Genomic DNA, 12,587 nt, shown 5'->3' on the forward strand with positions numbered 1-12,587 from the left:
GCTGCAAGCAGGTATGGCCAGTGAAGCTCGAGGCTCTCTGCCTGGCATCGTTCTGTCTATCCCCCACCTGGCCCGGCCCTGCCCTGCCTGCCCCAAGAATGGGGGTGCAGGGTGCAGGAACTGCAGCTGGGAGGACCACTCTCACACCTGGCTCTCCAAGGGGCCTCCAAGCCTTGCTCAAATGCCACCTCCTCCCTGAATCTTCCCCAGATCTCCAAGCAACTTCACCTCTGCTGCATCAACTCAACGCAGGAAATGGCTTCAATCCCAAAGCCCATGGTGTGGGGGCTCAGTGAGCAGAGGGGCTGCCTCTGGGAAGGGAGGAGAGAATCGGCGGGAGTGGCTAATGCGCATCCTCTGTCCAACGTACACACATACGTGCAGACAAAAACACAACCGTACATACTACGTGCACACACAGATACATACTTAGGCATGAGTGTACACACACACACACATACACACAGCCCAGGCTCAGAGTGGGGTGAAGGAGGTCACATTTCCTGCCCTCTCAGGGTTGTTTTTTTTTTTTTTTTTTGGAACAAACATCAGTGTAAACATCAGCCTAACAACCAGGCAATTTTCCAGACCCCATGGGAGAATGTGTGGTGTGTAGAAAAGAGCAGCAGCGATTTCCGGGCCTGTCCCAGACTGACTATAGAAGCTCGGTGACCCCAGCAGGCCCCTGCCCTCCTGTGGGTCTCAGTTTCCTCATTCATAAAAATGGGTCCTTCCAGCTCTGCAACAGATAGTTCTACAGTTTTGTGGTTTAACTCACTGAAGCTGGCTGGCTGGCTGGAGACTTCCTGCTTTCGCTGGCTCCCTACCTGCAGCTCTGTGGTTGGGGAGAGGGCCAGTCGGCACCAGGCACCAGGCACCAGGGACCAGCACGGTAGCAGCTGTGCTCTCCCGGCACAAGCCTTTCACTCCAGGTACCAAGAAAGGTACCCCCTGTTAGGAGTCAGGGCTCCTCTAGAGCCAGTGCTGTGGCTGGATCAGCATGTCTGCACTTGTTTGGGGAGGGGCAGGGTCTAGACTACATTACTTCTAACTCCTTCTCAATACCTAGGACTATATGAAGCCGGAGACATCGGCCTTAGTTCTCCTGGTGCTACCTGTGCAGGGATGGATGCCCATCTTGAGGGTCAGGGTCACTGTCACAGCAGCTCTCCTGTCTTGTCTTCATGAGTCTCTATGGCTTTTCCCAGCTCTTAAACCATCCTATTGCTCTCCCCACTCCCTGGAACCTAGAACCCACCTCTCTCTTTCGGGAAAGAAGCCTCACGGTGGCCCCCTTGGTGGCCTAGAAGAAGATAATAACATCAGATCCATTGGTCAAGTCCCCCCAAGATTCAAGCTGCATTACTGGGACTGGCCATACAGAGTTATCCAACTTTGCTCATGCTAGCTCTCCTGTGGGCTAGGGCAGCGGGGTGGGGGTGGAGGTGTCTCTCTGTGGGACTTGGTGTCCCTTCTCTAAAGCATGAGCATCCTTCAAGATCTCTAGGGTCTTGGAGCCCCTTTCTGCCTCTATTCCTCTTCCCTCCCTTCCTTCCAGGGTGTGTCTCTGTCAGCCCCGTCTCTCCCAATCTCTCCTAGTGGATCTCTCTTCTCGCCATGCCTCCCTTAGTTGACCCCCATCTCTGTCACAGACAGGCAGGCTACTCTCCTGTCACGGCTCCATAAGTCTCAACATCTTTACCCACCCCACATCCCCTCTCCTCTCAGATGGCTTCTCTCCCATCTTTCTCCTGCACATTCCAGCCCCCACCCACTCCTATCTCTCCTGTCCACACCTCCCCCAAGCCTCCAGGCAGTCCCCCTTGAGAACTTGAGGAGAAAGCATCTGACCCAAGATGGGTACTCACAGAATGGGGGAGCCCAAGAGGACAGCCATGATGGGAGAAATTGGGGGTGCCAGGGCAGATGCCATTTACACTCCTCTGCTTCCTGCCCTCTGTTTTGGTAATCAATACACACAATCTCTTATCTTTTTGAAGAATGGGGGCCCTTCTAGGGCCAATGAGAACTTATACCTCTCTATGCCCAGCACTATCAAGCTGAGCTGCTGGGTCAGGGTGACCAACAAAACTCCCTTAAAGGAAGTCTCCTAGGGGCTCAGAGCATGGAAGCCCCTTTGTCTGGGCCTCAGACCCTGCCCTGAGCTCCAACACCCCAACCTTCCTCTGTGGCTCCTCACAGCCCTTGTGCATGGCCGGCCCTGCAGAGTCAAGAGATGGCGAGGAAGCACAAGAGGCAATCCCTCCCCCCTCTCCCACTCCCACCCATGCCTGCCAGCTGCTCCAGGAGCCGCCTCTAACAGACACTTATGCCTTAGATACTCAGAGAAGAGCTGCCAGTGAGAGCTAGATCTTGCACTCCCAGATCTCTCCTCAACAAGGATAAGCTTGAGCAGCAGCAGCAAGAGAGAGGAGAGGAAAGAGGCTGAGTGATCCTTAGGGGGAAACAGGACAGAGACCCAGGCCACAGCTGGACTAACACTAATGTCAGAGCCTAACTTGAGTGGGCCGTCAGGCTTGGGGGAAGGGACCGTATGGTTCTCAAGCACCTACCGTGTATTACAGCTGGCCACCAGTGGCTCTTAAACATCTATGCCCACCAGCATCTCTTGGAGGTTTGCTTAACATAAAATTTGCTGGTTTCGCCCCCAGAATTTTTTAAAAAATATTTTATTTAATTATTCATGAAAGACACAAGAGAGAAAGAGGCAGAGACACAGGCAGAGGGAGAAGCAGCTTCTGTGCAGGGAGCTCATGTGGGACTTGATCCCAGGACCCCAGGATCAGGCCCTGAGCGGAGGGCAGACGCCCAACCTCTGAGCCACCCAGGTGTCCCAGTTTCTGATATGGTACATCTGGGATGAAGCCAAGAGTTGCCATTTCCAACACATTCAGAGCTGCTGTTGCTGTGGCTGGCCGGGGGACCCCGCTCTGAGACCCAGGGGCATGCGCTATCTCCAATCCTCCTGCCAGCCCTGGGAGGATTGTCTTGTCCTACTGCTGAGGAGGCGACATACACTATCACATTAGTTTCAGGTGTACAAGACTGCGATTCCGCAATTATACACTTTACAAAATGCCCATCATGATAAGCGTAGTCGCCATCTGTCACCTTACTACCTCCGTGCCATATTAAGGGAGGTGCCTGCTTTGATCTTTCCGTTTTCGGGGGTGGGGTGGGGGGTGGGGAGCAAGGGGCGGGGCGTCGCCCAGGTGAGACCCGCCCATCCCCTGAGCGCAGCGGGAGGTGGTTCAGCCGCTTCTGCCGCGGGAGGGGGGCCCCTCCCTGGACGTCCCCAAGGAGGGGAGAAGCGGGGCTGCTGGAAGGAGAGCGCGAACCGGGACAGAGGGGTGACACAGACAAGGGCCACCTGGAGCTCAGGAGCCCGGCCCCAAGGGAAAGGCCTGCCCTCCCTCCGTCCTCCTCCGCAACGCCCCTCTTCCTCGACCTCCCTCCTCTCGCCGTCAAGTCCCCTCCGCCTCCCCCCGGCGCCCCCCTCCTCGCGCCCTCCGCAGACTCCGGCTTCAGTTGTTATTCCAACAGGGCCGCGTCTCCAGCCTCGGAGCCACACTGGAGACACGTGCACTGTAGAATACACCTGAGCCCAGTCCTGGCGCCCGCGGCACGCAGGGGGCGCCGCCTCCCGGGTGAGCTCGGCCCCCCACCGTTGGCTCTGGCCCCTCCAGCGGGCGCCACCGGATCCCCCTGCGCCCCCCACCCCTTCTGGGCCAGACTCAGCTTCTACTCCAACACACCCTCCGATTGCCCCCAGGCTCCCCTGGATCCCCCGGGGGCTAGGTCTGGGGAGGGATGAAGGATGGGAGGAGGGAAGGAGTTGGGGTGGGAAGGTAGGCTCCTGTGAACAATCAGCTGTCGGGGGCCTGACTCTCTGGAACCTCTCAGTCCTGAGCGCAGGGTCTGGAGTCAGGAAAGGAGGGGATAAGGGACCGGCCAGAGCCGGCAGAGTAGGGAGCCAAGAGCTGAGTGTGTGCGGAGGGGAAGATGGCCCTGGGAGGCAGACATCAGACCAAGCCTGTCCCGGCTTCCCCACCTTCAACCACCTCGTCCACATGGCAGGGTCAGTAGTGACCTCCATCCTCATGGCCCACATTCTCCTCGATGCCTCAGCCTTCTTCCCCAGCACATCACCAGCGTCCCCCTCATCACAGCTGTCCCAGTCCTTCTGATCACCTGGTGCCTCTCCAGCCTCAACTCCTGTCACAGCGAGATAGTCACAAGGAAGCAGATGTAAACTCACTGTGAGTCAGTCAGGTCATAAGAGAGAAAGAAGAGGTGAGCTTCCTGTCCCCAAGGATGGGGGCAATGGGGAAACGGCTTGGTTAGTCTACAGCTCTGGGTTCCTTGTCCCTGAATGTCTTCAAACCTTCCTCAGCTGCACCCCTCACACGGTCTTCATGGTTGGGAAGCTGGACGAAGCAAATCCAGGGGTCTCTGACAGGCAGACACAGTGGCCTGAGCAGAAGAGGATGGAGAAGAATGACCCGCTGGACCAGTGTCAGAAAAACTTCTGTCTCTCAGGAAATAGTGACCAAAGGAACAGCTGGATGCATGAATGAACAAACAAACCGATGAAGGAATGAATGAGTGACTAACCTTCCTTTTCTGGGTCTCCCTCCAGGAACTTTTCCTTGTTGCTCCCATCCCAGGCAAATCTGACCCTCCTCCCTGGCACTCACAGACCTGTGCTTCCCCCACCAGGGCATGGCATGCGCCGATGCATTGCCACTACTTCCCATCTGCTTCTCCTATTGGACTGGGAGCTCTGAGAGGCCAGAGGTTGTGTCCTGTTCCTCCCCAGGCCCCAGCTTCATCCAACCCATCACAGGTGTCAGGAGGTATCAGCCGAGCTGAAAAATGATCACCTGGACTCCTGAGTGCCCAGAGCTGTTGGGCTGTGAGGGATACATTCCATCACTGAGTAGATGTGTGGACCCCATGACCTCTGGAGGCCACAGACCAGGAAGACAGCTGAGAGCTCTCAAAGTTTCCCAGGCCTGGCACAGTGACTTTCTTAGAGAAGGAGCCTGGGGAATGAGGGTGCCTTGTGTTGAGAGCTTTTGGAAGCCTTTCCAAGGCAACTCCATTGGCCAGAGCGTCCTTCAATGCTTCAGGATCATCTCCCAGGGCAGATGGGGCTCGGGACAGCATGTCAGGACAGAGGGACTCTTCCCTGAGAGGAGAACTGTCACTATCACTTTCTTCCATGACTCATGTCACCTCTTCTAGGCAGCCTTCCAGGGTGGGTTGCCTGTCCTCCTCCCAGGCCTCCTGAGAACTCCTGCAGGACCAGTGTCTAGAGGGTCCTAGGCCTCGCAGAGCCTAAACCCCAGCTTGATGGGAATAGCTTAGGGGAAGGAGAGGTAGGAAAGGACTTGCCCAGGGCCTCATTGGGACTCAAGAGGCCCATGCTCCAGTTCAGGGCACTTCAGGACACACTAGGCTCCCTCCCTTCTGAGCACTGTTTGCCTTTGGAGCCCCTCCAATTCCCTGCTTCAGCCGGGAGATGGCTGAGCCCCTCTCGGGTGTGAGATGGGGCTAGGCCAGGGGCAGGGCTTCTCATCTCTCTGTGCCAGAATGGGAGGTGAATGCGGGATGGCACCCGCCTGGCATAGGGTTAGTGTGGACCTGCAGAGGACAGGAAAGAAGGGCTGACCTGGGAGGTGCCGGTGGGGGTGGAGGGAGGGTGAGCTTGGTAGAGCATCTCCTCTGGGACAAGTCAGAGAACAGGGCACAGAGCAGCCGCCACAGCCATCGAGGCCTGCCTTGGGGCTCTCCCTGACTCTGTCCTGAGCTCTTTCCCTGCCTCTTAGCCTCCCCAGCCTCTCTGTGTCCGTCCCTCTTACTGTCTGCCTGTTCTCTGGTATGTGTTTCTCCCACAGTCTCACTGCTGGTCCCATGACTGTATTTGGCTCAGTCTTCAGGGCCTGGCCCTTCCCAGCTGTTCCCCAGATCCCAAGGCAGGCGGGTGGGGCGGGGGGGTGCAGGGAGGGGGGCAAATAGGGGTATGAGAAAGAGACTGGGACACAGACAAGTTCAGAGGCAGAAGGATGGATGCAAGAGCTCTGGGGACAGTGCTGGCCAGGGTTGCAAAGCCTCCCCAACCACTGAGGGGGGCACCCTGAAGGCAAAGTCAGAGCTGGAGGGAACACTCTCCCCCTGCACGGGTTCTTGGCCCCCCTCTTCTTCTCCCTGCCCCTGCAGGAATGTATGAGCACTTTCATTGTCCCTAAAAATAGTCCATCTTTATTGGGGGTTGGAGTGAGGAATCTTCTGGGCCGGGTTCATCTCAGGCATGCCCCTGCCTCTGGGCTCCCATCTCATCTGTGGGGCCTCTCTGAGTTGCCCCAACCCTTACCTGCAGTACTTTGTTAAAATGGAAACCTGGCTGTATCCCTCCCTTGCATAAGTGACTGCCCTCGCTTCTGGGCCTGTAGGCTCTGAGCTCCCAGGCCTGTTGGGAGCTCTGTGTCAAGTGCTCAGCATCTCACGTTGGGGCCACTGTCCATTCCTGCTGGCTCCCATGCTCCAGCTCCTACCCAGCTCTCCAACCTTACTCCCTCCACTCTCCAGGGGGGGTTCCTTTATTCCTCTATCTCCTCTACCTCCAGGCCTCTCCTCACCCTCCTGCCCTTCTCGGCCCAGCCCTGGTCTGCTCTGCTGGCCTGCCCTGCTCTGCTATTCCTCTACCTGGTCCTATCCTCCAGCGCTTATGACTCTCATCCCCACCGCCTTGCCCCGCTCCCACCAGCAGCTCAGCAAGGGCTGGGCTGCAGGGACCCCCGGCAGATGCAGGCTCTGGGGCCCCATGCCTTGCCCTGAAGCCTGGCCCCTACTGGCTCCTTCCATCTCCTGTCCCCCGCATCTGTTTTTCTTCTGTACCCTAAGCCTGGAATGTCTCTCTCTCTATTTCTGTCTCCACGGTGAGGCCCATCCAGTCTCATCTCCTCCCTGCCTCCAGTTCTTGGATGGGGAAACAGCCCTAGAGAGGGGAGGTGATGGGCCTACAGGCTCATGGAAAGCTGGCCACAGGCCCCAGTCACTCTGTAAGATCTTGCAAGGCACCAGGCAGCTAGGCTCCAGAGGCAGGAGCAGGCACTTTACACAACCCTACCACCTTACCCGCCCCGCCCGGGGCAGGCAGTCTGGCATCCAAAGTTATTTGCCTTTGGAGGGCCCAGGAAGCCAGAGAACAAACATCCGGAGTCTCTGGAACTTCTACTCTCTCTCACATCCCAAGGATCCAGGAACCACCAAATGGGTACACTGGCATGTGCGCACACATACGCACATACACATACACACACAATCCTGGGCTGGGTAAACATGTGACCCCAAGGAGATCTCTTGGGACCGTTGTGTCTATGAATCTGTGCAAGTCCTTTAGAGACTCAAAACCTGGGTAAAGGGATCCCTGGGTGGCGCAGCGGTTTAGCGCCTGCCTTTGGCCCAGGGCGCAATCCTGGAGACCCAGGATCGAATCCCACGTCGGGCTCCGGTGTATGGAGCCTGCTTCTCCCTCTGCCTGTGTCTCTGCCTCTCTCTCTCTCCCTATGTGACTATCAAAAATAGATTAAAAAAAATTAAAAAAAAAACCTGGGTAAAAAGATGATGAGCCCCCACTCCCAGCTTTATATTAATTTTGTCTTGGAAATGAAAATTAAAATCGCTTTTGTGTGACTTTTTGATTGCAGAATTCTGGATACACTGGACAAAACTGATACAGTCATCAAAACTGATCTTTTCTCTCCCACTAATGGGCAGCTCCCACTTAGCTGGTGACCCAAGCATGTATGTGGCCTGCCCATCTGTCATCCATAATGTGTGTCTCTGCAGGCTGTCACGTAGCCACAGCAGACTATGCCCCATGGGCCATCAGAAGAATGTCTATGTGAAAACACATGGGTCTGTGATTCTGTGAGTGTGTGTGAGTGTGAATCTGTGAGCATCCCTGTGTCCACATCTGGCCTGAGCGCTCTGCATGTGCAGGGGACCTGTGTCCCTGTGTGTGTGCTGTGAGTCTTCCTGTGTGCAATGAGCGTGTGGCTGGTTTTGTCTCTGAATGAGTGAATGAGTGGATGGCTGAGTGAATGAGTGTCTGTACACATGGAGGGGTCTGATTTTCTGCCTCCTGTGTGCCCTCCTCCCCGCTTCCACCACACTGTGCCAGACCAGGGCTCACATGCCTACCCTGCCACATGTCACCTGTGTGGCAGTGGACAAATCTTTTAACGTTCCTGGGCTCAGTTTCCCCATCTGTAAAACAGTGCCTTCTCCATGAGCTGCTGAGAGGACTACCCTGGTACCATAAAGCTCCTGCCTAAGCTCCTGCCTAAGCTGGCTCCCAGCTGGGGGTGAGGCCACTTCTGTGCGAGTTAGAGAGAGGCCACCCCAACTCTCCAGCTAGATGCAGCCCCAAGGGGCCTGGGTTGGTGGAGGAGGGCAGGCTGGGTTTCGGTACCACTCTACCTCTGTTGGAGCATCTGTGCTAGGCACAAGGTGTGCACCAAAAAAGAGCAGCTCCCTTTCCTTGGCCGCTACTCCAGGTGTGTGGCCTGGGACTAAAGGGGCTCTGACTCTGGAACCAGGGTGGCCTTTTACCAGATAAGGCTCTGAGAACACCCCTCCCCTTCCCCTGGGGCCCTATGCATTTGACTCCCCCTCCAAGCCCTCCTTCTCCAAAGCCCAAAAGGCCTTACAGAAGCTGGGAAGCCGGGAGGGGAACTGATTAGACCTGGCACATGCTGACCAGATACACAGACAAACCCCCATCCACGGCCCAAACCCCCTTTATCAGAGAGGGAGACTGGGACATGGAGAGGGTCAGGGACCCTCCCAGGGACACAGTGAACCCAGTCAGCTTTGGACTCTGGATGACTGAATGGAGTCCAAGGGAGTAGTTGGGGGTCCTGAGAGACAGGTACAACTACACCTGTGTCTCTAGCTGTCGGAGTGGACCTCCTACCCATCCCCAGCCTCCCCACCTGGGTCAGATCCCCTACTAGTGTGATTCACCACATTATGAATTTTTTTTTCTGGAGCAAATTGCATCTAATTGAATGAGGCTGAAGCCTGGATCGGAGGCCGACGGTGGGTGAGGACAGCAGGAGCTGGGGAGAGGGCGGTGTGGGTGCAGGCTAAGCAGGGTACAGAAGCAGCAAGAGAAGGGGAGAGGAAGGCTGTGGGCACAGGAGGACAGGATGTCATTCCTTCAGCAAGCCATTCTGTACCCCTGCAGGTGCTCCAGTTAAACTAGGGGCCTGGATGCAGGGACATGAGGAGTGGTGCTCCCCTAGAGACCACTGAGCAATAACCTAGTACCAAGTACTGTGTTCACTTAAAAGCACTGTTGCGTGTAATCCTCCCAACAGCTGCATTTTATACTTGAGGGGATTAGGGCTCAAGACATAAAATGACTCGCTAGATGTCAGCTCTAGACAAGACTGTCAGACACCATAGCCCTTGTTCTTACCTGGTACCCGCTTATTCTGCTGAAGTGTCATCATCCTGCCTCCAGGAAGCCTTCCTGGGGAGTTCAGAAAAAGGGGGAAGCCTCACACCAACTCACACTTGGCCCAGACACTGTTTCTGTCCAGGTCGGGCATTTCTCCTTATCTATACTCTGATGTCTGTCCTCTCCCTGATGGCCAGCAGCTGAGGTTGGGGCTGATCCCACATGGATCCCACACACCCTCATTGCCAAGGGCACAACCATGACCCCTCCCACTCCCATGCAGTGTCCTGTTCTGTGTCATACTCATCACCCCTAGATGACACACAGAGACAGGATCACTGTCACTTTCACATGGCATGTCCCACATACTCAGTGACTCACAGCCATTTCACGGTTTCCACAGTGGCACACATCACTGAGTATCACAGGGCCACACACAGTGGTACTATCACTATACTTTTACTCAGGATGGCTCATCCTCAGTGTCATATAGCTATCATGTTCCTAATGCTCCACAAAGTCCCCCTCATGTAGTGTCATGCACTTTTTTATATTCCGAGGTCACCCCAACCTAAATTGCTAACCCACAATAATGGTGTTATGTTATGCCCACGTCCAAGCTGGTTCTGCATTGTACTGTCACATTTCACATTTCAGCATCACCCGGGACCTTCTGACATTAAAAAACTCCACCTGACATAAAAAAATGACATCACATCTGAGATTTGCTTTAAAATACTTCAGCAAAGCAACCTTCACCAAATCAACAGGATGAGAGAAAATATTTGCAAATCGTTCAGCTGATTAGGGGTTAGTATCCAGAATATATAAAGAAGTCCTACAAACTCAACCACAAAATAAACAACTTGGTTTAAAAATGGGCAAAGAACTTGAATGGAAATTTCCCTAAAGAGGATATACAAATGGTCAATAAGCAATGGAAAGATGCTCAATACCACTAATCATTAGGAAAATGCAAATCAAAACCACAGTAAGATACATTTTCCCCCATTAGGATGGCCATGAAAGAAAGAAGGAAAAGAAGGAAGGAAGAAAGGAAGGAAGGAAGGAAGGAAGGGAGGGAGGGAGGGAGGGAGGGAGGGAGGGAGGAAGGAAGGAAGGAAGGAAGGAAGGAAGGAAGGAAGGAAGGAAGGAAGAGAGGTGGTGGGTGAAGGGAAGGATAGGAAAGAAGTATTGGTGAGGAGGTGGAGAAATTGTCACCCTGGTACACTGTTGGTGGGAACATAAAACGGCTCAGCTGCTGCGGAAAACAGTATGGTGGTTCCTCAAAAATTAAAAATAGGGCACCTGAGTGGCTCAATCAGCTAAGCTTCTGACTCTTCTGTTCAGATCATGATCTCAGGGTCATGAGATTGAGGCCCGCATCAGCTCTGTGCTCAGCACAGAGTCTGCTTGGGATTCTCTTTCTCTCTCTCTGTCCCTTCCACTCAATGTTCACATGCTCGCACTCTCTCTCTCTCAAAATAAATAAATCTTTTTTTAAAAAATTAAATTTAATTTAAATTACCATATGATCCAACAATTCCACTTTTGGATATACATATAAGAGAACTGAGAGCAGAATCTTGAAGAAATGCTTGTCCACCTATGTTTATGGTAGCATAATTCACAAGAGTCAAAAGGTGGAAGCAACTCAAGTGTCTATGAATGGATGAATGGATAAACAAAATGTGCTCTATACAAACAATAGAATAGTATTTAGCCTCAAAAAGGAAGGAAATTCTGGGACACCTGGTTGGCTCAGCGCTTGAGCATTGATTGCCTTGGGCTTGGGTATGATTCTAGGGTCTGGGCATCTAGGATAGAGTCCCACATCTGGTTCCCTGCGAGGAGCCTGCTTCTCCCTCTGCCTATGTCTCTGCTTCTCTCTGTGTGTCTCTCAGAAAAAAAAAAGAATCTTAGTTAAAAAAAAAAGAGGAAGGACATTCTGACATATGCTATAGCATGGATGGACCTGGAGGACATTAAGCTGAGTGAAATAAGATAGTCACAAAAAGACAAATACTGTATGATTCCATACATATGACAGAAAGCAGACTGGTGGTTGCCAGGGGCTGGGGGCATAGGGAGTTGTTGAAAGGGTATACATTTCAGTTTTGCAAAATGAGAAAGTTCTGGAGAATGGTTGCTCATTGATGTGAACATACTTAATACAACTGAACTATACACTTAGAAATGTTTAAGATGGTAAATTTGGGGTTATGTATATTTTACCACAATTAAAATCTAAAAAAATAAAATACTTCAGGAAAAAAAAAAGAAAAAAAAAAGGTGGGGTAGGGTAGGGTGGGATAGATAAACTAAACGTGCCCAAATCTGGATAACTGTGAAATTTGGGTGATGGGTATATGGCAAGTTTATTGTATTATTCTCTCTACTATTATGTGTATTTCAAATACTCCATAATTTAAAAATTTTACTCTCCCTTGACTTCACACCTCTTCCAGTGACCACGTCCCTTCTCCACATCCCTTGGAGCCAAAGAGCTCCGAAGGGTTGACGATGCTCTGTCCTCACCTCCCACTCAGCACCCACCCAGGCTGGCTGGTTCAGGCCCCACCCTGTCACTGATGTGGTTCCTGTCAGGGTCATGCCGGGCCCAGTCGAGCACCGTCTCCCCTGTCCACTTACCTGACAGCGCAGCCACCCCCCACCAACCCTCTCTCCTCCCATGGCTCACAGTCTCAGTATCCCCCACCTTCCTGGCCACGCCTCCTGTCTCCTGGCTGCTCCTCCTCACCTCCCAGGCCTCTAGATGATGGAGTCTGTGGACGTGGGGCTGGGACTCGGTCCTCAGTCCTCACCTCTACTCTCACTGCGCTCTCTCCCTAGGTCATCCCAGCCACCCGGGCCACCTCCCAAAGATATCCTCAGCCTGGCCTCTGCTGCCCACTGGGCACCTTCACCTGGATGTATGTCTGACTTGGATCCAAAACAGATCTCTTAACTTCTGCCTCCTTGTCCTCTCTCAACCCCTTAACCTTGGCCTCCCCTCAGTCTTCATCCATCTCAGTAACGTCTCTACCATCCATCACTTGGTCCCTCAAGCCAGAAACCCGAAAGCCATCCTCTG

General features: G+C 53.6%; 1 protein-coding gene across 5 annotated transcripts in view; it reads right to left on the reverse strand.

The window, feature by feature from the left end:
* The window catches only part of PDE2A (phosphodiesterase 2A), a 92,662-nt gene that overhangs the window by 34,678 nt on the left and 45,397 nt on the right, over nucleotides 1–12,587 (reverse strand). The window contains exon 1 of one of the 5 annotated variants that reach the window (XM_077866890.1): nucleotides 4,073–4,138. The exons of the other annotated variants lie outside the window; for them this stretch is intronic. Within the exon in view, the coding sequence (XP_077723016.1) occupies nucleotides 4,073–4,132 (60 nt within the window). The 5' untranslated portion in view covers nucleotides 4,133–4,138. Of the gene's footprint in view, nucleotides 1–4,072; nucleotides 4,139–12,587 lie in introns of those variants that run through there. 5 annotated transcript variants of the gene reach the window in all.

This window comes from Canis aureus, chromosome 23 (assembly GCF_053574225.1).
Source record: "Canis aureus isolate CA01 chromosome 23, VMU_Caureus_v.1.0, whole genome shotgun sequence".
NCBI lineage: Eukaryota > Metazoa > Chordata > Mammalia > Carnivora > Canidae > Canis > Canis aureus.